Raw genomic sequence first — 24,554 nt, 5'->3', positions numbered from 1 at the left:
TGTGTCTTCCTGTCTGCATAGTGTCAAAAGGCAGACAACGCATCCAGGCTACTGCTGGTCACTGACATAACTCCTTCCTGCCTGCACTGTAGCAGGAGACAGCTGGGTTAAGCCCTAATGATGCATTGTGCACCAAGGCTCAGGGAACCTGACAGCAGGGGCTTCAGCAAACCTGGCCAGAGAGGGGACTCAGCAGGGGAGGGTGGTTAGGGCATGGAGGAGCCCTGTGCTGCCTGGGGGCAGGACCCAGGAAGGAAGGTAAAGAAGGTGCTAAGCCCCTGTCCTGGGGAGTCCCATGGAGCCTGCAGTTTCAGGGCATGAACAGGCTGGAAATCACTTCCCCCCACATCCATCACTCCAGAACTTAGCCGAGGGGCAGAGAGGCTTCCCCATGCCAGTGCTGTGTGGGGCTTTGGCACATGCATAGCTCAGCTCCTCCCAGCCAGCGCCCCAGGCCAGAGGGTCTTGGGCTTTCCCAGGGCGACAGCCCAACCAGAGGCAATGAGGGAAGGAAGGAGCCTGCCGGCCATACTGTTGGTGAGCTGAGCACCCCAACCTGGGGCTGGTCCTCCACACAGCACTGGGAGCAGGATGTGCCTCGCTGGGGGGGGGAGGGGATATGGAGGAGCAGCAGGGCTGGCAGAGGGGTGGTGAAAGAGAAAAGCAGAGAAAGGACAGTGGGGGGAGGGGTACGTAAAGGGCCGATGACTGGGCAGTGGGGGCGACATGTAACCGGCCGCTGCTTGGCCCCTACCCGCACTCCCCAGCCACTGCAGCTAGCAGCATGCAGCTAGAAATGGGACAGGGCCATGGTGGCTGAGAGCTAGCACAGTGTGGGCTGTGCTGATGGATCAGCTGGGAGAGCGGCTGGCCCCATGCATTGCATCTTTGCCCTGCCACCAGCTTTGTACACTCACCCCTGTCATCAGCCACTGGACCCCTACTCACCACTGGTGGGTAGGCAGCTGGTGAGAAGGGATCTGGTCAGCATCAGGATCCACTAGTACTGATGGGGAGGGGAACAGACAGAAAATATGGGACAATTTGCCCCTTTTTTAAAAAAAAAAGAAGCCAGACACCTGCAGGAGGGTTTAATTATGGGACTGTCCCTTTAAAAACAGAACATTTGGTCACCCTAGAAGCCCCAAAAAGCTTAACATGAGCAGCTCACCAAAAATGACCCAACAGCACAAGACAGAATGTTGTGATAAGTGAACTGCTGACAGGTAACCACAAGATGCTAGGTTATAGCAGCTTAGGATATTTTAATTTTGGACATCTGCTGATGTTTTTTCCACAAGAATACCCTGGTAAATAATTGACATACGAGCTAATAATATTGAGGTAAACAGACTAGTAGTCTATGAGAGAATGGCACCCCAACATCAATAACATGAGGAAATGCAAAGGCAGAGGAGATGAAACCCCTACTGAATTCGCCTTAGGCATGGCAACACATTATAAAAGCTGCATCCTAACCTGTGTGCCTTGGGGATGTAATTCCTGGGAGATGCTAGGATGACAACCACTAATGATGGTGATGAAGATGAGACAGATGAGGAAAAAAACAAATACTTCAAGTTGTTCTGCAAGGAATGGTTTGAGTACATGGATGCTCAGATGGCCATTCTGTGTTATTTCTATCTTTTTTGGTTGGATTGTTGGTTAATAAAACTTACTCAAGTTCCTAAGTTAGCAAATTTAGGAAAAGCCTTCTGTAATTGTGTTACAGCCACGCATGTCAGGGTTCACAACTCTGATAATACCGTGCCTCATCTTGGGATGAGAACCTATCAAACCTCAGAGTGTTAACTGGGAATTCTTAAGTAATCAACATAACTAATACACAATCAATAGGTCAGGCAACACAAAGGCCTAAGCTGTACTTGACAGTCTTTTAAAAAAAGGAAAAGAAAAAAAAACCCACCATGTTCACCATCATGGAAGTACTATGGAAGTGACTTGACTACATTGCTTGCATAATGAAGATGAATAACACCCATTGAGCATTTATCTTCATTATGCAAGCAATGTAGTCAAGTCACTTCCATCAATGTATTAACACGACGGAACATGACTAAAAAAAGTGTGTGTGTGGGGGGGGGGGGGGAGATATATATAAAAATTTGTAGTCATGTTCTGACATGTGCTAATATATTCAGTATAAGGACAGAAATTTGTTCTTTGTCATGTTTAATCCTATATCACTTACAGGAACCAAGGCTGTAAGATCCAGATCATTTTTGTTCAATTTTTTGTAGCTCCATGAAGTGTGGTGTCTATTGAGGTTCCCAGTGTGGGATGGATGTTGAGGTGAGGTGTTCCAGGCTTCAAACAAACATTCACAGCTTTAAATGGACTGATTCTTGCAACATCACAATGAGGCAAAGAAGTTGATAGAGCCTCCACATCATTAATATCAGTTTTAACATCAACGGCTGTGCCACATATTCATGAAGATTGTTAACTACAGTGTCAAATTACTGGCAAGGAATGAGAGGCCATGAGACTCTCTATTACAGAGTGCTCTGCAGCCGACAGCCCCTTGACACTGAACTAAAGAATGGAAAGTGAAAAACCCAGTGATTATTACTCCAGTACCACTGTAACTGGAATCCAGGTTCATTCTGCTGTTTACTACTTTAGTTTCCCTCAGAAGGTAAATCACAATGTGCACAATGAGAACATAGCAGCATTGCTCAACATCTGCTCAAATGGAGAACTGGCATATGCCTGAGGTCCATTCCAACCCTGATATTCTATGATTATACGATTCTATATGACAGGACTCAAAACCAGTATATCTAGGAGTAACTCGAGCTCACACCCTTTACTAAAGACAACCACAACAAGGTAGCTCAGAAGATTAAGAGCAGAAATGGCCTTTTAAATAAGCTTGCAGGCTCAACCTGGGGAGCCAATGCACCAACGCTGCAGAGCTTGGCGCTAGGTTTCTGCTATTCAGCTGGAGAATAACCACACGGAAGCACAGTAAACTCTCCCCACACAATTAACAGATGTGCAATTGGCTCAAATTATAACAAACAGGGACTATGAGACCAACAGACACTGAGTGGTACCAGTCCTTTCTACTATCTCAACTCCAAACATCAGGCATTATATTGCAGCAAAGGACCTCCTTGACAAAAATCCAGAAATGCCATATCTTTGAAAAGCGGCAGTTGTGGTAAGTGACTCACCAAAGCATCAGTATGGCCTACGTTCCTGGCCATCTCCATGGCAGATGTTGTTACATTATGGTGAGCAGAGTGGAAATAAGCTGCTCCCTTTGTAAGGAACTCCTTCCACACTACTCAGCCTGGTGAGAGACTGCCTGGCTTCTAGCCCCCACGCTAATTCTGGTGCAAGCTCAATCATTTCAGATGCAAGGTGGAGAGGTGTGTGATAGAGGACCACACCTTGGGACTCAGGAATGGTCCTCTATGTGGCTGAAGTGCAGTTGAGGATGCTGCACACCTCCTGATTGACCGCTTATCTGGTGCCAATCCATCAGGCCTTTTTAGACACCATACTCAGAGGGCTTGTCTACATTACCTGCTGGATCGACGGGCAGCAATAGATCCATCGTGTCTAGTCTAGATGCAATAAAATGACCACCGAGAACTCTCCCATTGACTCCACCTGGGCAAGAGGCACAGACAGAGTCAACAGAAGAGCATCACCCATCGACTTGCTGCAGTGAAGACACCATGGTAAGTGGATCCAAGTATGTCGATTTCAGCTACGTTATTCACATAGCCAAATTTGCGTAACTTAGATCGATTCCCACCCTCAGTGTAGACCAGGCCAAAGATTCATAGATTTTAAGGCCAGAAAGGACCATCGTGATCATCTAGTTTGACCTCCTGCAGATTACACGTCACAGAACCTCACCCACTCACTCCTGTAATGGGCACATAACCTCTAGCTGAGTTACTCAAGTCCTCAAATCATGATTTAAAGACTTCGAGTTACAGAGGATCCACCATTTACACTAGTTTAAACCTGCAAGTGACCCGTGCCCCATGCTGCAGAAAAAGACGAAACTGCCCAGGGTCTCGGCCATTCTGACCTGGCGAAAAACTCCTTCCTGACACCAAATATAGTGATCATTAGACCCTGAGCGCGCGGGAAAAACCCAGATAGAAACCTGGGAAAGAATTTTCTGAAATAACTCAGAGCCCTTCCTATCTAGTGTCCCATCACCAGCTATTGGAGACGTACTGCTGAATCGAAAGCTACTGAATGCCAAAACATGTTTGATGCCTACTTAAGCCCTCTTGACTTATTTTTTTGGGGGGGAGGGGGAATTTATACATTTCTTTATCTCCCTACTTGATATTTTGAACCTTTTTTCCATTTTTACTTACCATTTGTGCATTTGCTAATAAAACTCCTGTGTCATGGTACAGACATGTGTGTTCTTGTGATAGCTAGCATGTGCTAGAATTGACTAAAAATTCAAGTGTAGACATACTTCACATCTGTGAACCTATGCTGATTTACACCAGTTGAGGTTCTGGCTCTTAAACGTTAAAGTTAGCACTGGAACCAAAAAAAACTGCCCATCTTCATGGTTTTCAAAATATGGATCTGAATAGTATGGCTTGGGTCTATCTTTATTTCAAATACTTTCCCTGTCTGCCAATGTCACATTTTTCTCTAGATGTTATTAGAGTTCAGATTTGGAGGTTAACTTTGACTAAGTCCCTACCCCAGGTGCAGAGGCTTACCTGAAATCTCTTTGGATCCAAGTACACTGCACAAAGGGGCGAAGTACAGAGTCTCTCCAGTAACTCAGAGAAACAGTGGCAGACTCACCACTAGTTACGCTGTGTAAGTGGGGTCTTGAAGGTGGCAGATGAACCACTCCTCTATTCTAAACAATGTCTGACAAATAAGTCACTTGCCACCTACAATCAATATCCTCCTATTTACCAGCTCTGCTGACCCTGGCCCTGCCTCTTCTAGGTTTGTCCCATGTTTTCCAGCCACTGTTACTTAATCATCTAATTCTTTACTTCCCCCATGAAAGCCAGGACATGACATTATAGAAGTTTGGATTAACACAATCTGCTTCTGAGGATGCTGTAGTTCTATTAGTTCTTAAAACTACATTGCTACTTAAAGCACAGCTACTGCTGCTCACGTTAATGTTGTTTCCTCCATTCAGTCCACTACAGAAGTGATGAATGAAGGGCTACCCTGTTCTGAAGTGTTGTTTTGTCAGTGTTTCTGAATTCAACAGGAGCTGTGTGATCAATACAACCAAAGCACAGAAGTATAAAAATTCGCTGAGACCTTGAGAGAGCAATCAGATCTCTGTCCTACTCCAGTTGTGAGGAGTTACTTCTGTGTCCTGATCTTGGTTTAATCAGGACTGCTACTTTAGAGCACAGTGACGAAGGGTTTTCTGCTCCTCTTCTTTATTATGTGCTTTGGTAACAAGTGTAACATGAATGTGAGGGTAGGGCTCTTAATCTTCTCTGAGTGGATGTTTGTGAGCCTAAGGGCTGCTGCTGAGAAATATCTACCTCCCACTTGTTCTGGGCTAACTTGCAAGGTCCATGACAAATCAGTTGCAGAGTCTTACAGTATATTCAGTGGTGGACAGGGATCAGTGCAGGTTGGGAAGCAGCAGCAAATTGCCTTCAGCTGGTTTCATTTAGGAGAAAGACCATCATATGTGCAAGATGCAGCCCTTTTGTGAATGCCTGGTCTAGGGTGAGGTAGAGCAAGTAGACTTTGTTCTTCAGTTTGAGCCAGTTGTTCATTCAAGCTGCAATTGCCTTCATGCACATGGGTATCTGTGACAGCATAGAGTCAGAGCTGACTGAAAAAGATACATAGAGCTTCATGTTAAGGTCTTGGCAATGCAGCCCTTGTCATCTCAGTATGACCTAAGTGTGACGTCTAGATGACGACCAGCAGGAGTTTCAGTATGAGGCCCTTAGAGCTTTTGGGCAGGAGAAGCTGCCCATCATGATTCCCTTGACATCTCTGAGGAACAGTGGGCACTGTCTGGGGTTCTCTGATCCATGTCCCCTTCAGGTTCCCTTTGTTTGACCCTTTGACCTTCACACCTGTCCCTGTTACTTTTTGGTTGTCTCCCATAATTATTTGAGTTCCTGGACTTTGTGGATCCTCCCCACAGGCTAGGGGACAGTCCTTTACAGTGGGCAGGCTTGTGCCTGTCCACTTCCTGGGACCCAATATGGGGGAAGGGATGGATGATTCCCAAGACCAGCTGGGAAGAAATGAGTGAAGTCAAATTAATGAAATTCTATTGTCTCCTGCTAAGGCATGTTACCAGATCAGCAGCACTTTGTGGTCAATGGTGTCTAAAATGGATAACAGACTAAGCAAGGTAAGATCAGCCTGTCTTATCTCATTCTACCACTATGGGGAATTCCTCCATCAGTACAATCTTATTTCCATGCCTTGTCTTGAAGCAATACTGGAGGCAGGGGCTAAGGTATCAGTTACTGGAATCTGTTCAATAAAATAGCTAGTGGGGTCTCTAGCATTCAATATTAGTCTAGTTTGACCTTTTGAAACTACAAATTTCAGGGTATCAATATCTGATTAAAGTTTAGTGGCCAATTTCACAGCTGATGCCATCCACCAAAACCTGTTTCCTATCCTCTGCCTGAAGTTTTACTTGGTCACAGATATGAGACATTTCACTGAAGCTTGTGGGGGAGCACCTTAAAATAAATACCGTTTTCCCACTTGAATTACTCACAGTAAAAAAAAAAAAGTCATAAAAACCCAGCACTCATAACAAGTTGCATGTTTAAAGCACTGCACAAACATTCATTCATTCACACATGCCTCCAACACCTCTGGGTAATAGAACTAAGTACCCCCATTTTAGAATCAAGAAAGATGCTGAGAGGTTAAATGGCTTGTACAGCGTCAATGATTTGATGTGTGATTGAGCCAAGATTAGCATTCAGGGAGTTGGAGGATTCCAGTCCTATCCTCAGCACAGGGCAAGGCCACCTGGGAGTGGGGGGCAAGTGGGGCAATTTGCCTCAGGCCCTGGGCCCCATAGGGGCCTGCGAGCCCTGGCCTGGCAGCAGTCCAGGTCTTTCAGTGGCATTTTGGCAGCGGGGGGCACTTCAGTGCTGCTGAAGACGCAAAGCGATTGAAGGGCCCCCCGCCGCCAAAATGCTGCCGAAGACTCAGGGTGAGTACAAGTGCTGCAGCTCCCCCAATTTCCCCCAGTCCCCCTGAATCCTCTGTGCGGCCCTGGTGCAGGATATCCAGTTAGAATGGACTCTCCAAGAAACAACACTTAAAAGTCACAGCTATGTAACAACCACGGGGAGATGGGATCCTACAACATGTGAAGTTGACACTGATGCGAGTCTTGACCTAAAATCTCTACTACCGAACAGAGATGTAAGAGACGTGTAAGAGTAGAATACCAAGTCAACTAGACATTTCATAATTCCTGTATGTCAAGTTACAAAGCACTGCACCTCAAAACATATACAGCAAACACCTAACCATCCTTAAATACCAATACGCTCACTAATATTCCCCAATATACAGATAGGCCACTTAGAAGAGGAGGAAATTAGGAAACATTTCAACAAGATTTTCACCTCCAAATAGTCATCTAACTTTCCTCTTCTCTGGGGAGGCAATGATTTCTAGTGATGAAATCATGGGGCTTGGAAGCAGGACTTTTTGCTTCTATACCCAGACCTTCGCTGGCAGTGCATTACCTGCAAAGACTTTGCATTAGTTTGGCTAGTCTCTTGAGCTCTGTGCCTCAATTGACCACTCTACAAAATATGTAAGATACTCACCTACCTTGCAAGATTCTCATAAGGCCTTATTTTCAAAGCACTTTGTGACCCAAAGAGTTCTTATATGTTTATTAGACGGGTTTATTAGTTGCTTCTCTTGCTACCTTAATTAATGCCACATTGTAACTAATGTTTAAAAAATGCCACCTGAATTTCTTTAGTACTATGCCCTTTACCATACTTAAAATGATTAGAACAGAAAAGAAAGAAAGAGGTCCTGAAATGAACAAAGTAGGCTATATTAATAAGCTCTCTATTAATCTACTCCTTTTGAATAAGGTGTAGTTACTGTAAAATTTTAAATTGCTACTTTCACCAAATCCCTGTCTTGTTTTGGTTGCCTATCATTTACCTTCTCCAGCTCTGTAATCTGTTTTTCATAGTAAGGTATGCAGAAGCATAAACAATATTTCAGACAAGGCAATATAACAAGGTCATAGGTTGGACCCTCTACCTGCTTTAGTTTTCCCTTCAGTTTCTCAAATTGCAACCAGGCCACTTATCCATCAACACCACTCCTGGTTGGGGTCTGAATTATTTAAACAATATCACAGTTCAAATGTCAACTTGGCAAAAACAAAACAAAGAAAAACATTAAAAAAAAAAATTTTCCTCTCCCCCATTACTTCAGCCCTTTCCTGGACTCAATAGTTCTTTCCTCAAAAACTTTCTCCCTTCAGATCTCTCACATGTGGGCTATTCTCATGTGATCCTGCTCACCCAACTGAACTGCCAGACCGAGCCCAAATCCATTACCTAGGGCCCAATAACTAGGCACAGGTGGGGCTATGCTCAACTCACTAAGAGAACCAGTCCCCTCCCCAGACAGGCACCAAGTAATTTCTGGTAACACTTATGATGGACCAGACTTGGCTCTCATTTGCAAAAGTGTAAATCCTGTGTAAATCCCAAGAAGTCAATGGAGTTATTCCTGATTTACATCAGTATAACTGAAAGCCAACTTTGACCCAACACTATGTTTCTCATACCTTGAATTTGGTTTATTAAAAGAGAAACTGTTTCTGACAGTCCTTTCTGTTTAAGAGTGAAGCTGCAGACAAAATGGGAGAGGAGATGACAAAAGACATTAAAAACTAAACATTTATAAACACCTGTTATGTGGCAACAAGATGTAGTACATCAACAGAGGAGATCATAGTCTAAAGCTATACAACGGGTTTACTGAACTGCTAGAGATAGTATCACAAAAAGGCTAGGTACCTCTTAAAAAGGTTTTTTTTGTATAGTGAGTCCGGATAGAGTTATGAGGTTTGCACTGTGTGGCTGACAATGCACCTGCCCCTGTGGATAAATTAAGGGCTTCATTTAGCTTAGCACTGCAAAGATTTTGATATTTACATTCACTCCCATTCCTCTCAATTAAAGTTGCCTCTTAAAAGGCAAGCCACTCAATACCATGTCAGAGCAATGTTGATGTGTGATTCTGTTCCCATTTATGTTAAACTACTCAAATTTATGGGCACAGCAGTATCACTGCAACTTAATTGTGAATAATGGTTTGCTGCTTAGTGCTGATCTGCCATTTTTATCACTGAATTAGGACAATCCACAGAAATGTATTTTCTTACAGCTTTGTAAGTGCTTATGAGGCATGTTGTGAGCCCTATAATATTTCTTACCTCAGCCAGCTGCCTGGCACAATCCAGGCTCTAAGTTATCACTGGTCTGTTTTATTAGAAGATCAACCCCATCAGCTTTTTTTTTTTTTTTAAATAAAACCCATTCAAAGCTTATGGAATATAGAAAACTAAAAGTACATGAAAATCTGGATGAAAACGTACTATGATTCCCAATGAAACTTCCAGTTTACTAAACAAAACAGTTGAGAATTTCTGATAAAATGTCTTATAATGCCACAGAGGAAAGTTTTCATAGTCAGACACCTTCGTAAGGATGAACTCTTAATATTCTACCTGGTAGAAGTTCTGATCTAAAATACAAAATTAAAAGGCTTCATATCAGTGATATATGAAATACGATAAAAGACATTAAAAACTAGACAGTTAAACATCTGTTATGTCTCAACAAGACGCAGTACATGAACAGAGTAGATAATAGTCTAAAGCTGCAAAACAGGTTTACTGAAATGCTAGAGATAGTATCACAAAAGCCATTTGTTAAATTTAGATGATTCAATTCACTGCATTGTATCTGTAAAACAAAGCTTAAGTACCATGTGTGACAATCTGAAACATATTATATGCTATGAAAATACAAGCCATGTGAAATGAGGTACAATAAACTATAAGTACAGTTCTTAGATATATCACTTTTAGTACTATTTTATTTTTATTCTTGTAGCATCCATAACATGGTAGACCCTGTCTACACACACACACACGAACATGCAACCCCTCCTCCAAAGAGCTCACACACAAGAAAACAAGCAAAAGTATTCTATGATTGAAAACAAATGGTGGAGAAAAGGCAGTGTTGTGAAAGGGCTTGAAGGCAAGCAACAGAAGCTAAAACTTGATGTGGTTGAAAACAGGGACGTAATGGTGAGATTCCAAAAGGAGGACATGGTCAGAGTGACAGACAAGGTAGATGACCTTAGCAACCATGTTTTGAACAGACCTGAGCAAGGCAAGGGATGTGTCAGAAAGGCCAGACATGAGGAGGCTGCAGTAGTCAAGTCAGGAGCTTAAGAGGGCCTGAATGAGTTTTTTCATAAAGGAGAGTAAGTCAGAGATGGTTATTAACTGATGGGCCCTAGTGACAGGAAGGATGGTGATGTTGTCAAGCAAACAACATGTGTTTTAATATGGCTAAAAACAAAGAATGTAGGCCATAGTTACAGGATGGAAGACTATCTCAGGAAGCAGTGACTGAAAGAGATTTTGGTTGATAATCAGCTGAACATGAGCTCCTAGTGTCACACTGTGGCCAAAAGTGCTGACACAATTCTGGACATAAGCAGGAGAATCTTGAGTAGGTGCATAGAGGTTATTTTACCTCTGTATGTGGCAGTGGTGTGACCACTGCTGGAATACTGTGTCCAATTCTGGTATCCACAATTCAAGAAGGATGTTGAAAAATTGGAGGGGATTCAAAGAAGAGTCATGAGAGTGAATAAAGGATTAGAAAACATGCCTTATAGTGATAGACCTAAGGAGCTCAATCAATTTAGCTCAACAAAGAGAAGGTTAAGTGACTTAGTCCAGCCTATAGCTACCTATGTGGGGAACAAATATTTGATAATGAGCTCTTCAGTCTAGCAGAAGAAAGTATAACAATCCAGTAGCTGAAAGTTGAAGCTAGACAAACAGACTGGAAATAAGAAAAAATTTTAAAAGTAGTAACTAACCATTGGCATAATTTACCAGTGGATGTGATGGATTCTCCATCACTGGCAATTAAATCAAGACTTGACATTTGTCTAAGAGATCTGCTCTGTTACACAGTAGGTCCAACTAGATGGTCAGAAGATACCATTGTGATTTCTAAATCTGACTTAATGAATGGTGACACAGAACAGAGAAAATGGAGAGGATTTTGGAAGAAAGATGAAGCATTCTACCAAAAAGTGTGCCAGGATACTTTATTTGTAATAATTACATTCCCCAAAATGCGGCTTAACTGTAGGAACTACTAAAAACCACCACAACCCACAATGGAGAACTTGGACAAACCTCATGTGAGCAAGCCTAATAAAGGATCAGATTTCAATGCAAGACCTACAATACACAGGCACACAATGTGGAACCAATGGAGACCACCTCTGACTTCAATAACTAATGAACTGCATCTGCCTTATACCTATATGACATTAAATATGTATATGATATGTTCAAGCTGTTCCCTGAGGGGGGGGGGGGAAATCTATGAAACATGCACACATACATACTATAATGATTAAGTTATATTTTAAAAAACTAAAATAAAATCAGTGTCCTGGGATGTTGACCCAAGACTCAGCATAAAGGTATGTAACTAGGAGTGCCAGGTCTTCTTTTTAAGGATAAGAAAATTCTTTCCCATAACTCAAAATAATTTTGTAATTTTAGAAAGGGTAGAGATCAATGTCTCGTTCATTGTTAAAATGGATGGTATATTTCTCTGCACATCTCACTTCCTAGTCACATCATCTTGCCTTTATTCCGAGTGCACACAGCACTCCCAGATAAGGTTTTAAGCTTCATACATAAATATATTCCCCCGTTCCCCACAATACTCAATCAAGTTGTCCAAATCTATAAAACGTAAACACATGAGCATTTACATAAAAAAACCTATCCAAAGTTATACCGATTTACTAGTATTTTGGATACTAAACATCTTTACACTCCCTTCGTGGGTCTAGTTCTGCCACCTTTTCACCTCTTAACTCATTATTAAGGTATATCGGTAACCAGCAACCAGAGTAACACAGTCCATGCATGGAGGGCTGGCATCCTCATGAGGGAACAATGAAATGAGAGTCAAAGACTTACCTTCCAATTAGCAGAAACTCCCCAAGCACTCCAAGGCGTCTCATGGCTATGAGGATCCCCCTTACTGTCATTCCCTCACAGAAACAAACCACAACCCTGGCCTTGGGTAACCTTTCACGGAGCTTCCGCAGTAGCCGATCAAAGCTCTTTTCCCCAGCATTGCTGTAGATCTTGTCTGAGTGAGCGATGCACAGGCCTTCTTGGGCAGCCAACTCTTTGAAGGCTTCCATTCCACTTTCCCCATAGTTTCCTAAACAAAAAAAATTATGAGTTTTAATGCAACAGCAAATGACAGCTTGTCAAGAGGGGATGGGATGGTGGTAAAAATCTTCTCAGATCAGCTAATAATAGTATCATTGACATTAGGGGGAACCAAGGAAGTTCTTCTTTTATTAACTGATTAGTGGGGCTGTTGCAGTCTCTGCCCATAACCCAGTAATTAGAATGCAACAGAGCAATGAGCATTTCCTTTATCTTAATTATAGGCAACTTAATGACTGGAGGCTTTTGCTTTCTTACTTTCATTAACAGTGGATGCCAAAAACCAGTGTGGAAAGGCACAGAGATGGTGGCAAGGGGAACAAAGGTCAATTAAGACAATGAGGATACCAGCTCCTTTGTTAATGCTCTGAGGAAGTAGAAAGGCAGAAGTCACGGTGGTGCCACTGGCTACTCCAACTGTTTAAGTAACAGGAATAAGCAATAAAATGAGAGAAAGCTCCAACAGCCAGTGGTAGTTCTAGGCCAGCTATAATGTGCTAATTAATGAAAGTAGCAGTGCTGTTTCTGGTTTACAGGTTGATCAGTGCTGCTGTTGCTATTGTCCAACTATAGCTAAAGGAGGACAGGAGACAGTTGATATAGTTTTAATCTGGACACAACTTTATTATTAGATGCCTGGGAATATATGGCAGACAAGTGTACAATGCAGGTTATCATTCAATAACTCCCAAGGGTGGATAAGAAACTTCTACCATCCTGCCTCTTTTCCATCCAGGTCCCAAAGACAACCCATTGCAGGGACCTTACCATTCACAGTCCCCCTCATAAAAGGGTTGAGGTCAGCTATAAGGAAGGGGGTGGGCTCCCTGCCATATCATTCATAGGAGCCCCTTTTCAACCCCTTCCATCACTACCCTCCTCCTTTGCACAGCTTCTGACCCCTTCCCCACCACAACTCGTAAAGCATTGTTCCCTTTTCCCTCAGCAAGCCAGACAATGCCTGCCCCCTCCCCCTTGCTTAAAGGGACAGTGTGGTCATTCTGGAGTGCAAAGAAGTGCTTATTATTTGACACTTTTGAAAGCATCCCTCTATGCTCTACTATGGGTGCTAGGCTATTCAGATAAAGCCTTCTGCTGCTGTTTTGGAGTTCCCATGTGGAAATGAGTTGATCACAGCACATATTATGAGAACTGGAACAACTGCCCCATGCATAACTTTCATCTGGAAGAGCATTTCTATTAATTGTTGTGAATGACACCAAGAATTGAGAAGAAAATGTGTTTATCTTTCCCCTCTCATTGCACCACAAGTATCAGTGGTATTCCTTACACTAGAGGAGGAAAGCACAAAAAAGTTACTCAAAGTAGAAGGAGATGTAAGCAAAGAATAGCACCACTGCTACATTTCTGCCAACTTCAAAATAGATCTATGGGGGGCGGGAGGGAAAGAACTGGATCTCTGGTGCCCTACACCATGTGTAATCATTTACACTAGTGCAAAAGTGAGTAAAATGAAAGCATTCTGATTTTGTAGCATTTTATACCTACTTAGCCCTAGTGTAAAGGATTGACTAACATGAAGGGCAATGAAAAACTCTGGTGCAGTATTTAGTTTTCATGTACAATTTTTTTTTAATACATAGTTTCTGGGATAATTGCTCAAATTAGAAATATTTGAAACTTAAGCCTCCCACAAATTTTGGGGGTTCAGATAAAATGGAACCTGGTTCTGGAACTACTCTTGGGTTTGCTTTTATTAAAAAAAAAATCCAGTCAGTTATATAAAAACCAACTCTGCTTTCTGCTACAGAAGCTCTGTGAAGACACAGTCTATATTTGTGATATTAAAATTCCTTGCAATGAATGTGTGTGTCAAACCACTACTAATCAGGCAATATGAGCAGATTGATTACAGAGAAAACTCGCCTCTACGCAAAAGTATTTTAGGTATTAGCAGTAAAAAGAACGGGGAAAAAGAGAAGTATGTATTTTTATGGTGCTCATATGAAGTATTATATTTTGTAATGTTCACTGGAGTGTGGCAGTGAGTCTTGAACTGTTCATACCTAACCCAACCACTCTGCCAATCATCTGACTACTGCTACACATATACCTTTCTTGTGAAACTACAGAGATGGAATTGATCGTGGTCACTAGGCCAAAGAGTACAGCTTCAGTTTCTTGCTTTCCTTTGGTATGAAATTTTCAAATTAGTAAATACATAAAAGGACAGTTTTAAAATAGCATTCTTCCTTCCAAGACAGAAACTATGACCCAGAAAAAATAGTTACCAGTGTGAGAATTTAGCAAGGAACAAAGTTTGATATGAAGTATCAGAGGGGTAGCCGTGTTAGTCTGAATCTGTAAAAGCAGCAGAGAATCCTGTGGCACCTTATAGACTAACAGACATTTTGGATCATGAGCTTTCGTGGGTGAATACCCGCTTCGTCAGATGAATGTAGTGGAAATTTCCAGGGGCAGGTATATATATGCTAGCAAGCAAGCTAGAGATAACGAGGTTAGTTCAATCAGGGAGGATGAGACCCTGTTCTAGCAGTTGAGGTGTGAAAACCAAGGGAGGAGAAACTGGTTCTGTAATTGGCAAGCCATTCACAGTCTTTGTTTAGTCCAGAGCTGATGGTGTCAAATTTGCAGATGAACTGAAGCTCAGCAGTTTCTCTTTGAAGTCTGGTCCTGAAGTTTTTTTGCTGCAGGATGGCCACCTTAAGGTCTGCTATAGTGTGGCCAGGGAGGTTGAAGTGCTCTCCTACAGGTTTTTGTATATTGCCATTCCTGATATCTGATTTGTGTCCATTTATCCTTTTCCGTAGTGACTGTCCAGTTTGGCCGATGTACATAGCAGAGGGGCATTGCTGGCATATGATGGCGTATATTACATTGGTGGACGTGCAGGTGAATGAACCAGTGATGGTATGGCTGATCTGGTTAGGTCCTGTGATGGTGTCGCTGGTGTAGATATGTGGGCAGAGTTGGCATCGAGGTTTGTTGCATGGATTGGTTCCTGAGCTAGAGTTACTATGGTACGGTGTGCAGTTGCTGGTGAGAATACGTTTCAGGTTGGCAGGTTGTCTGTGGGCTTCTTCAAGCTTGCTGAGAGACACAAGCTTGAAAAAGCGCTCTGTGTAAGCTCAAAAGCTTGCCTCTCTCACCAACAGAAGTTGGTCCAATAAAAAGATATTACCTCTCCCACTTTGTTTTTCCTTTACCTGTTCTACTGGTCAGAGGCCTTTGCATTGTTCTGAAGCCACTTACAATCTAGCATGTACAGGAAAGCCGGTGAGAACTAGGTGACACACTGTGAGCTTGATTGCTCACTATATTTAATTGTTTATGATTTTTTCCTTGTTATTCTCAGTATGTTTCTATCCTATTCAGAAAACAATACAAGCTCCATCTGGTGGCCAAAATAAAACCCTTAAGCAAAGTTTATGTAGTGGGTAAGTGCTTCTATTTCAATGGTAGTAAGTTCAAATCCTATTCGAGTTGAGTTTTATTAAAAAAAGTTTTGCACATCTTTTCTCAGTGCCAAACAAAGTATTCCCCCCGCCCCCAAACACAGATGGTAAGGTCATATTCTTCCTTCAATAAATAACGTATATATATCTGAAGTCAGAGCCAAGTGCAATTATCTAAGGCTAAAATATTATTCTTAATCTTTACATCCATAAATGGAGAATATTTTAGCAAAAAATGTTCAGACTTCAATAAAAATAGAAGATATAATATTAATCCATAGGATGAGCATATATTTCAGACAAGGCAGCTAGAAGCTTAGTCATAACACTTCTGCACTACCTAATGGAAGGATATCAACATGCTTTAAAAAATTTAGCCTCATTAATTAACCTTTGTGAGATAGATAAGGTATTCATTTTATAGCTGCAGAGAGAAGTTAAGCTACTTGTCCAAGGTCACACACATTGAATGTGAATGAGTTGGAACTAGAATCCATGAATTACATCTAAAAGGCAATATTGCTTTTCTGTTGGAACTGTGAAATCTCTGACAAGAATATCCATATTTTCTTTGTCAAAAGGAATGTGTCATTCCCACCCCCCAAGCCCCATTTATGAATGGAATGAATTGTTTTATGGCTGTTTTAGCCTTAACATTTTAGTCAGCTCTCTCAACTCCCCCCAGCCTCCCCCTTGCTGCAATTAGAGATTCTTATCACTTTACTCAAGCAAAAACAACAACTTGAGAATGCATGTGACATGTAGCTTGAGTAGAAAAAGAAAGAAAAAAAAAAGACAGTTCAGACATATAAAAATGTGTTTCAAGGTAACAGCCCTGTTGGAAAAGAAAGTTAGTTTTATAAGCAGTCAAATTAAACAAGACACAGTTAGACCCAGCTCCCCACATCAGAGCTTTCATCAATGCATTCAGGAACCGCAGCAATAGTGGTGTTTTATGTTGTTTGAAATTATTTCATTTATTTTATTCTTGCTTTCTCATTTATTTATTTTAAAAAATTCTTGTGTTTATCCCAGCAATCATTCTACGTGGCACGTTTTATTTGCTAATAATGCCCCATTCTGCATTGAACTCTGCAGAGATTCATGGAGCTCATTGCAGGATCCATCAGTGGCAACCAGATGTTTAAGGGAACCCCAAAAGTGGTCTTTTTGTTAATTTCTGAGTCACAGTAGCATGGGGAAGTCTACACTTCTGTCTGCAGAGATGAAGTTTGAAATTTAGGCCTATCAATCCAGCATCTTTTGTTTATTCAGAAAAGGGAGAGGGAAGAAGAGAGGGAAACATAACATAATGGAGGAAATAGCTACTTATGCGATAGATCTCATAGCCTCTACTGACCCTGTTAGAGCAGAATGTAAACCCCTCATGAGAGACCTCAAAGAATACCACCAAAAGAAAAAAAAAAATTGTATAGTCTTCCTCTTCATGCATGTGGGCAAAGATTCAAGACTCTAAAAGCAATTAAACAATACAAGCAGTACAAGACACTTACCTGTCTATATTATAGACAGCACCAGTATAGTTAAGATTGCCTAGCACTTTCCTAAGCATGCTTTCAATTGCTTATGTATTTGCCACATTTATCTAGTGCTAATACCAGTAGAAATAAAAATCCAGATCAAAGGCAAAAAGAAAAAAAAGAAAAAAAACCAGTACACAAACATGACAGCCATCCAATTTAATTGTGTCACATAAGGTTCCTTTTCTTCTCCCCAAACAGCCATTCAATTCATCAATTATTTTGTGCACCATTCTTTCTTCGCTCATAATCATATTCTGTCTCCTTCTTCCCTGGTCAGAGGTACATTGCTAGGGGGTGACATTAGACAAGTTTCATAGATTCCAAGCCAGAAGGGACCATTGAGATCATCTAGTCTGACATCCTGCATAATAAAGGTCATAAAACTTCCCCAAAATAATTCCTAGAGCAGATCTTTTAGAAAAGTATGAAATCTCGATTTCAAAATTGTCAGGGATGGAAAAATCCACCATAACCCTTGCTAAATTGTTCCAATAGTTATTTACCCACCTTTAAATATTTATGCTTTATTTCCAAGATGCAAGGTGACACTATCTGCTGCAATGTTTTTAATTATTATTCACTATAAAACTCTTCTTTGCCTCAGTTAATTAAAAGCTATTTTGGTGCAAAAGAAGAAGGTGGATGAGGATAAAGAGGGTTTTGTCATAATAAAAAAGCAGCCACTAAACTTAAAGCTTTTTAACTGCAAAGGCAGACTTAACAGCTGGAAAGACTAGAGTGTGAGCATGAGTAGATTAGAGTGTACCTTATGGTATGTCCCACTAACTAGTTTACAGGAAGCAGTAATAACGTCTATTACCAGATTAGGGTGCACTGTGAGGAATGGTGCTAGAAATGAAGGATATTATTACCAATGGCATAACTGCAAAAGGTTGGAATTTCAATTTTGTAAACATTATATGTTTGGTTTTTAGCCAAAATTTTCCATAGTTCATAACAGACTCATAAGATTTTCTATACTTCCTCTTGGGAGAGAGTATTAAATAGTGTTTAAATCACAAGACTGAGCAGGTCAGGAAATTTGGGTTCCATTCCTTAGTCTGTCACTAATGCTCTTTGTCTAAAATTAGACAAAGAGCATTAAACTTCCTACACCTATAAAATCAGACTAATACTTTACTACTTGAGCAGGGTGTTGTGCATTTTACTCATAAATGTTTATGAAAAGATAAGTAAAACTATCATATAAAATGGGAAGTATTTTTACTATTCCCTATTTGGCTAGTGAGCCAAGCTATGCAAAAATGTACTGTCTCAGGATCCACTCACTACAAGTGATGTCTCCTCCTGGCAGCTCTCTGCCCATTGTCTCGATCATCCTGGAACCTCTCTCATTTGCAGAGCAGCAAATTCTAGCCTGCGGCTTGGCCCTCCAGCCAGGTCACTAAGGTCTTTCTCTGCCAGGGAAATCAAAGTCCTTCTAGACCCACTCCCTGGCTAGCATCTCTAATACCCTGTGCCACTGCCCATTGGCTGGTAGGGGAGTCCCCCTCTACAGTGGGTTCCAGCCCAGGGACACTATAACAACCAGCCAGGGTCCATAAGGTCCTACCCCTTGCTGCTGTTTTGCTGGGCTAATTATCCCTCTCTTGCTGGGTTTACTACCGCAAACTCCCTCTTCCAAGGGAGTAACTATAGATTATTTCCTTATAGCTTCTTGCCACTGACAGCTCCTGGGCTTTTTACAGACCCCTCCTGTTCCTGCCCAGCTGAGTCTGTTTCCAATTAGTGGCCTGCATCCCTACCCCCCTTCAGGAGCAGCCTGGACAGTTAATTGGCTTGCCTAGCAACTTTAACCTATCCAGACCTGGTATGGGGTGGGCACTCATCACCTGTGTATATCTCTGAAACTTGTAAAAATAATTGTCCTGGCTTTATTTCAAGTTGCCTAACACCTTTTTTAACACAAACAAACAAAGTTAACGATAAAACCATCCACAGTTACAGAACAATGAAGTGTGTTTACTTGTGCATAAGTTTCAGCCCTATCAACATAACCTCCCTTCTCCCAGATTTCTCTATAACTGTGAAAAGGGCCAAGTTCCACATTTTCCCAGTCTGCCTTCTTCCAGGCTAAAACTACAACATGGATCCTAGAAGGGCCTACATTTCCCAGCAACCCTACTCTCCTGTACCTCAGACAGAGGCCAGCTGTGAACTGTCCCAACCAGACTTCTCTTCCTATTTAGCAGAGTTCCAGCCAAGGCAATTCCTTGAACTATGGCTTCAGACCCTAAAATCAGTCACCAGCCTGGGCTTCATTTCAAAATCCTAACTGCTTTTGTGAGACTGTTCTCCCTCCTTCACTGTGTCCCTGCTAATATCCCCTCACATTTTAAAGAGTAAATGCTGGAACATGGAGCACTGGTACAGGAGTTTTCTTCAACAGCATTAAAAGGCCAGTACACCTGATTACAACTAGAAATACGGCAAGGACAGCCTTTCCCAAAGTCATTTCCCACAACCTCTGTCATTTCCATTTTTGATCCCAACCAAAAGAAAGAAGTGCAGAAACAGGCAGAAAAAAAAGTGTACTTTATTAAAATTTTTAAAAGATTCAAGCGTAAGGGCTAGAGAAGATTTACCTCATTTTATTTTAATTAGCTTGCAAGGCTCTGCTGACTGTTTACACAAAATCTCCCCTTTTTTTCAGAAAAAGGTCAATGTTTTGTATTGATTCTCAAGTGGGAGTGCAAAAGGGCCAAATATTAGTTCTAAGAAACAAAATGGACAAATCCCCCCAAATCTACCACAGTTTGCTCCCTGTTCTAGTCTCATAAACCTTATCATTGTTGGTAGCCAATCATATTTGCTTGGAATAATTATTGTAACCAACCTCTTTACAGGGAGTTAGTGCAAGTGCTGTCTGCACAATGTTTGGTAGTGTGCTGTGTATACCGTATGCTCAGAGGTGAGTTCTGTAGGTGCACAAGCACTAGCTCTCACTGGGTTCCCTTAAACACTCACAGAGGCCGATGGAGAACAAAGGATTATTTTAATAGGGGGTGGAGAGGTATGACGCTCGGTGCCTCGGGGGAACACCCTACACCCCCATGTTCATCTTTATAAAATGATTATGTGGTATCCAATGCAAAGTTTGTCATGCTGGGTGTCTTCAGAAGGCTCGTGATGCACTGAGCATTGTTGTTACAGTAATGTTATAGGTTATAATTTCATGTATGTAATTATGAGATTGAAAATGTATCCTCATGCTTAAAATAAGCCCAGGCAAAAACTGTCCAAGAGCAGAGAAGCAGTTCACACCTCATCAGGGCATGAATGGGACAAACCCAACCCAGCCTCAGAGGAACAAAGGACACTGGCCTAGGCAGTAGCAAAATAATCTGTTGGACTCTCCAGTGATTCACCTCCCCTCCTTTCATCAGTTTGGAACTGCTTACCTGACTCTAAAGGGGGTGGGGGGGCATGCAAAGCCAAGAAGGAAGAAAGGACATGATAAAAGGAGAAACATTTGCCATGCTCCCTCTCTTTACCACCTTCATCTACAGATACCACACCAAGCAACTGAAGCACTGATCAAAGGGGAGAGCCTGGCTGAAGAGCAACCAGCCAGCCTGTGGTGAGAAGCATCTAAGTCTGTAAGGGGACTGAAAGTGTTAAGATCAGCTTAGAATGTGTTTTGCTTTTATTTCATTTGACTAAGTCTGATTTGTTATGTCTTGAGTTATAATCACTTAAAGTCTATCTTTATAGTTAATAAATCTGTTTGTTTATTCTACCTGAAGCAGTGCGTTTGGTTTGCAGTGTGTCAGAGATTCTCCTTGGGATAAATTGATGAACTCATATAAGCTTGTAGCATCCAGCAGGCATAACTGGACACTGCAAGATGGAGATTCCTAGGCTTGTGTCTGGGACCGGAGATATTGGCTAGTGTCATTCAGTTGCAAGTAGCTAGGAGCAGCTTACATACCAAAGGCTCTGTGTGTACAGCCCAGGAGTGGGGGTTCTCACAGCAGAGCAAGGTAAGACTGGCTCCCAGAGTCAAAAATTGGAGTAATCTAGCAGATCACCAGTTCAGATAACACCAGAGGGTAACATCACAGGAGGTAGAAATAAACACTGCAGTTAACCTAGACACAATTGCTTTAAGTTGTAAAAGATGAACCAGCAGTTCCTAACTCAGCCCCTATGCGCAGTCACCCAGGGGTATGAAGCTGGTGCTTCACAGGCCTACTGCCAGGGATACTCACTTTGACCACCCCTCTCCCAGAGACAATCACTCCGGCAGATCCCACCTAGAGTCCAGTTCTATTTGGTCAAAACTTGTAGCTTAATTCAGGCTCCACCACATGGTTTCCCTAGTTGAAGGCCACTCCTGGCTGTCCCACCTGCCAGCACTAACACAGTCTTCCTTGCCAGCAAAAGGTTGTTTCTCAGTTCTTGAGCTGCCCAGCATTTTCTATGGCCTCCTTCTCAATCACAGGTTCCCTCCTGAGCCAACTCCCCTCTGAAGATATGTCTACACTGCATATTCCTTACAGCAGCATGTAGAGTACAGGCACTGCATGCCTAGCTAGAATAGGTATAAGTAGCAGTGTAGGAAAGGAGGTACTGCTTAGGCAAATAAAGACATGTCTGAACCCTGGGGTTTGTACCCTACATGTCTCTCTACATGCCCAAACCCATGTCCCACTGCGTCACCACTGCTGGATCCTTTCCCTTCCACAAGGAAAGGCTCTAGCAACAGGGAAGGGCTCTGGCATGGGAAGACAGTGGGGAAAGGCTTTGGTAGCTCTCCACTGCCTGGACCCTTTCATTGACACACGTAGCTACACGCCACAGTATGGATGCTTTTCACTGTGGCATGAAACTACATGTAAATTACATGCTGCTGTCATTGGTATGCAGCGTAAACATAGCTGGACTTCACTTTTTTCTATGCTGGGAAGATTATGCCATTTGATGGTTCAATATTGCAGAGGGAGTTAGTGCACTGGCCAGCAATGAGACAGCAGGTGATTCATTATGATTAGAGAATTAAATGTCATGGGAAATACTTTTTGTTCTTTTAAATCATGTTGATAAAACTGTGTTCATAACATAGATCTCAAAATCACAAAATTCTAGCTTGATGAAAGCCAGAAGGATGTGCTAAGTGAATGAACTGAGTCATTTTTTTGCATCAAATGGAAGAGTTTTTGCCATCTGTGTTTACAGCCTACCTACCTAGGGCCATGTCAGATCTATAAAAGTGAGCTGTTGAGCCAAAGTTTCATTTTTCTGCAGTCAAACGAAATGGTCTATTTAAGAGAGCAGAATAGTACAACAGAATAAACAGAAACAGCTCAGATAGCTCTAACTTTTCGTGTGTAGTAATAGCACAATAGTTAAGGATATTAAATTGATTTACTAAATGTTAGCCTACTCAGAGTCATTAATTAATAGTTATTTTCAGTGTGCTGAATCTATGGGATAAGCCATCTTGGAGAGAAAGATTCACCACGTTTCAAGATTCAGTAAAGAAGTCTGTGTTGAATAAAATTTATATATGACAAGAGCTTGTACAGGACATGTGCTGCATCTTATTGCAGCCTTATTAGCTGTGAGTAGAAACAGAAGCACAGAGGATTCCAATCCTGCAGTAATGAGAATGCTACTTCTAAATTACCCTTCTCTAGTAGCAGGAGTAAGACCAAAGAGATGAGTGTGTAGTTAAGTGACTCATTTACGCCAATGTCTTCTTCCAGACACTTAAATTCACTGACCACACTCTGCTCCTTTTTATCTTGTGCGTAACAAGGGGTTGTATAGATTTATTTCTGCTCTGTGTAGAAAACCATACATAGGTATTAACCTTATTTATACTTAGAGATGAGAATTTTTTGTAGTAAGGTTACTTAATTAATTTAGCCTGACTTTCTACTCACAAATTGTCAGTGAGTAACTTTCAACTTTCTCTAATATTTACTCAATGTAATACTCCTAATGATGTCTAAAAATAATTCTTGGTCTGTGCAATTTTTTGTTCATTGTAAATTTCAAACACCTGAAATTCAATCTCTGTGGATTGGTTAGCTTTGGCTGGATATCCAGCTCAGTTTTATTTCTGTTCCTTCATTGGAAAAGTGTAACTGTTAGTAGTCTTATCTGAACTCAATTCTCACCTAGGAGTTGGGAATTCATTTTCCTTGAATATTCCCTTATGTTTTCTCAGAACTTAATGTGTCTATTTCCAATTAGTAAATTAATTTGCAAAAAATATTTGCAGAAAGCAAACATGAGACGGGTACCACAGCAAGAAAACCAAATTCCATTTTTCATCTGAGCAAATATTTACAAGGGGGGAAAAAAGAGATATTTGCCCATCTCTGCTTGTGCATTACCACTGCTAACACTTATAATGAAACACAGAAATCTTCTATACCTTGCTTCAGAGTAGTGTCAACCCCTAACATTAAAAATCCATTAGTAAGGCCCCCCTAATATTCATAAGATTGACTTAAAAATTGTAAGATTTAAAAAATAATTAAAATCTTGATTTGCCACTTATTTTTTGTGTTTTTTGGGTGTCAGGTGGTTACATTTTCTAACCTTTCTCTACAATGATGAGGGCTACAGCTTAGGGCTTTTCCACCCAAAGACTTGGTTTGCAGCAAGCTGAGATGTAAATCTATCTCATACTAGCCTGCAGCGCACTAATAGTTCCCTAGTGTGCTTTAATTTATTTCCTTTTCAAATAAGAGTAGATCAAAGCACACTACAAACATTTTGCATGGAGCAGGATGTACACTTAATATACAGCAAGCTAGTGTGAGGTAGATTTACAGCCCAGCATGCCACAAACTGTGTAGACAAGCCCTTACTTTTTTAAAATAAAACCTGAACCTCTCAAGTAATCACATCTTTCCAGGAGCTGGGGCTTGGAACACCAAATATCATGAGACACTTAATAAAATCATAAGAGTTAGTGACACTGTGCAAATCACCCAATGACCTGCAATATCAATGTCATTAGGACAGTCACTTGAAAGTTACTGTTATAATAATATGAGTCTA

General features: G+C 41.5%; 1 protein-coding gene across 2 annotated transcripts in view; it reads right to left on the bottom strand.

The window, feature by feature from the left end:
- The window catches only part of GRM1 (glutamate metabotropic receptor 1), a 291,902-nt gene that overhangs the window by 221,933 nt on the left and 45,415 nt on the right, over positions 1 to 24,554 (bottom strand). For both annotated transcript variants that reach the window (XM_032794554.2, XM_032794533.2), the window contains exon 3: positions 12,275 to 12,524. In XM_032794554.2, the coding sequence (XP_032650445.1) occupies positions 12,275 to 12,524 (250 nt within the window). The remainder of the gene's footprint in view (positions 1 to 12,274; positions 12,525 to 24,554) is intronic.

This window comes from Chelonoidis abingdonii, chromosome 3 (assembly GCF_003597395.2).
Source record: "Chelonoidis abingdonii isolate Lonesome George chromosome 3, CheloAbing_2.0, whole genome shotgun sequence".
Lineage (NCBI taxonomy): Eukaryota > Metazoa > Chordata > Testudines > Testudinidae > Chelonoidis > Chelonoidis abingdonii.
This window is presented reverse-complemented; position numbering and strand designations above follow the sequence as displayed.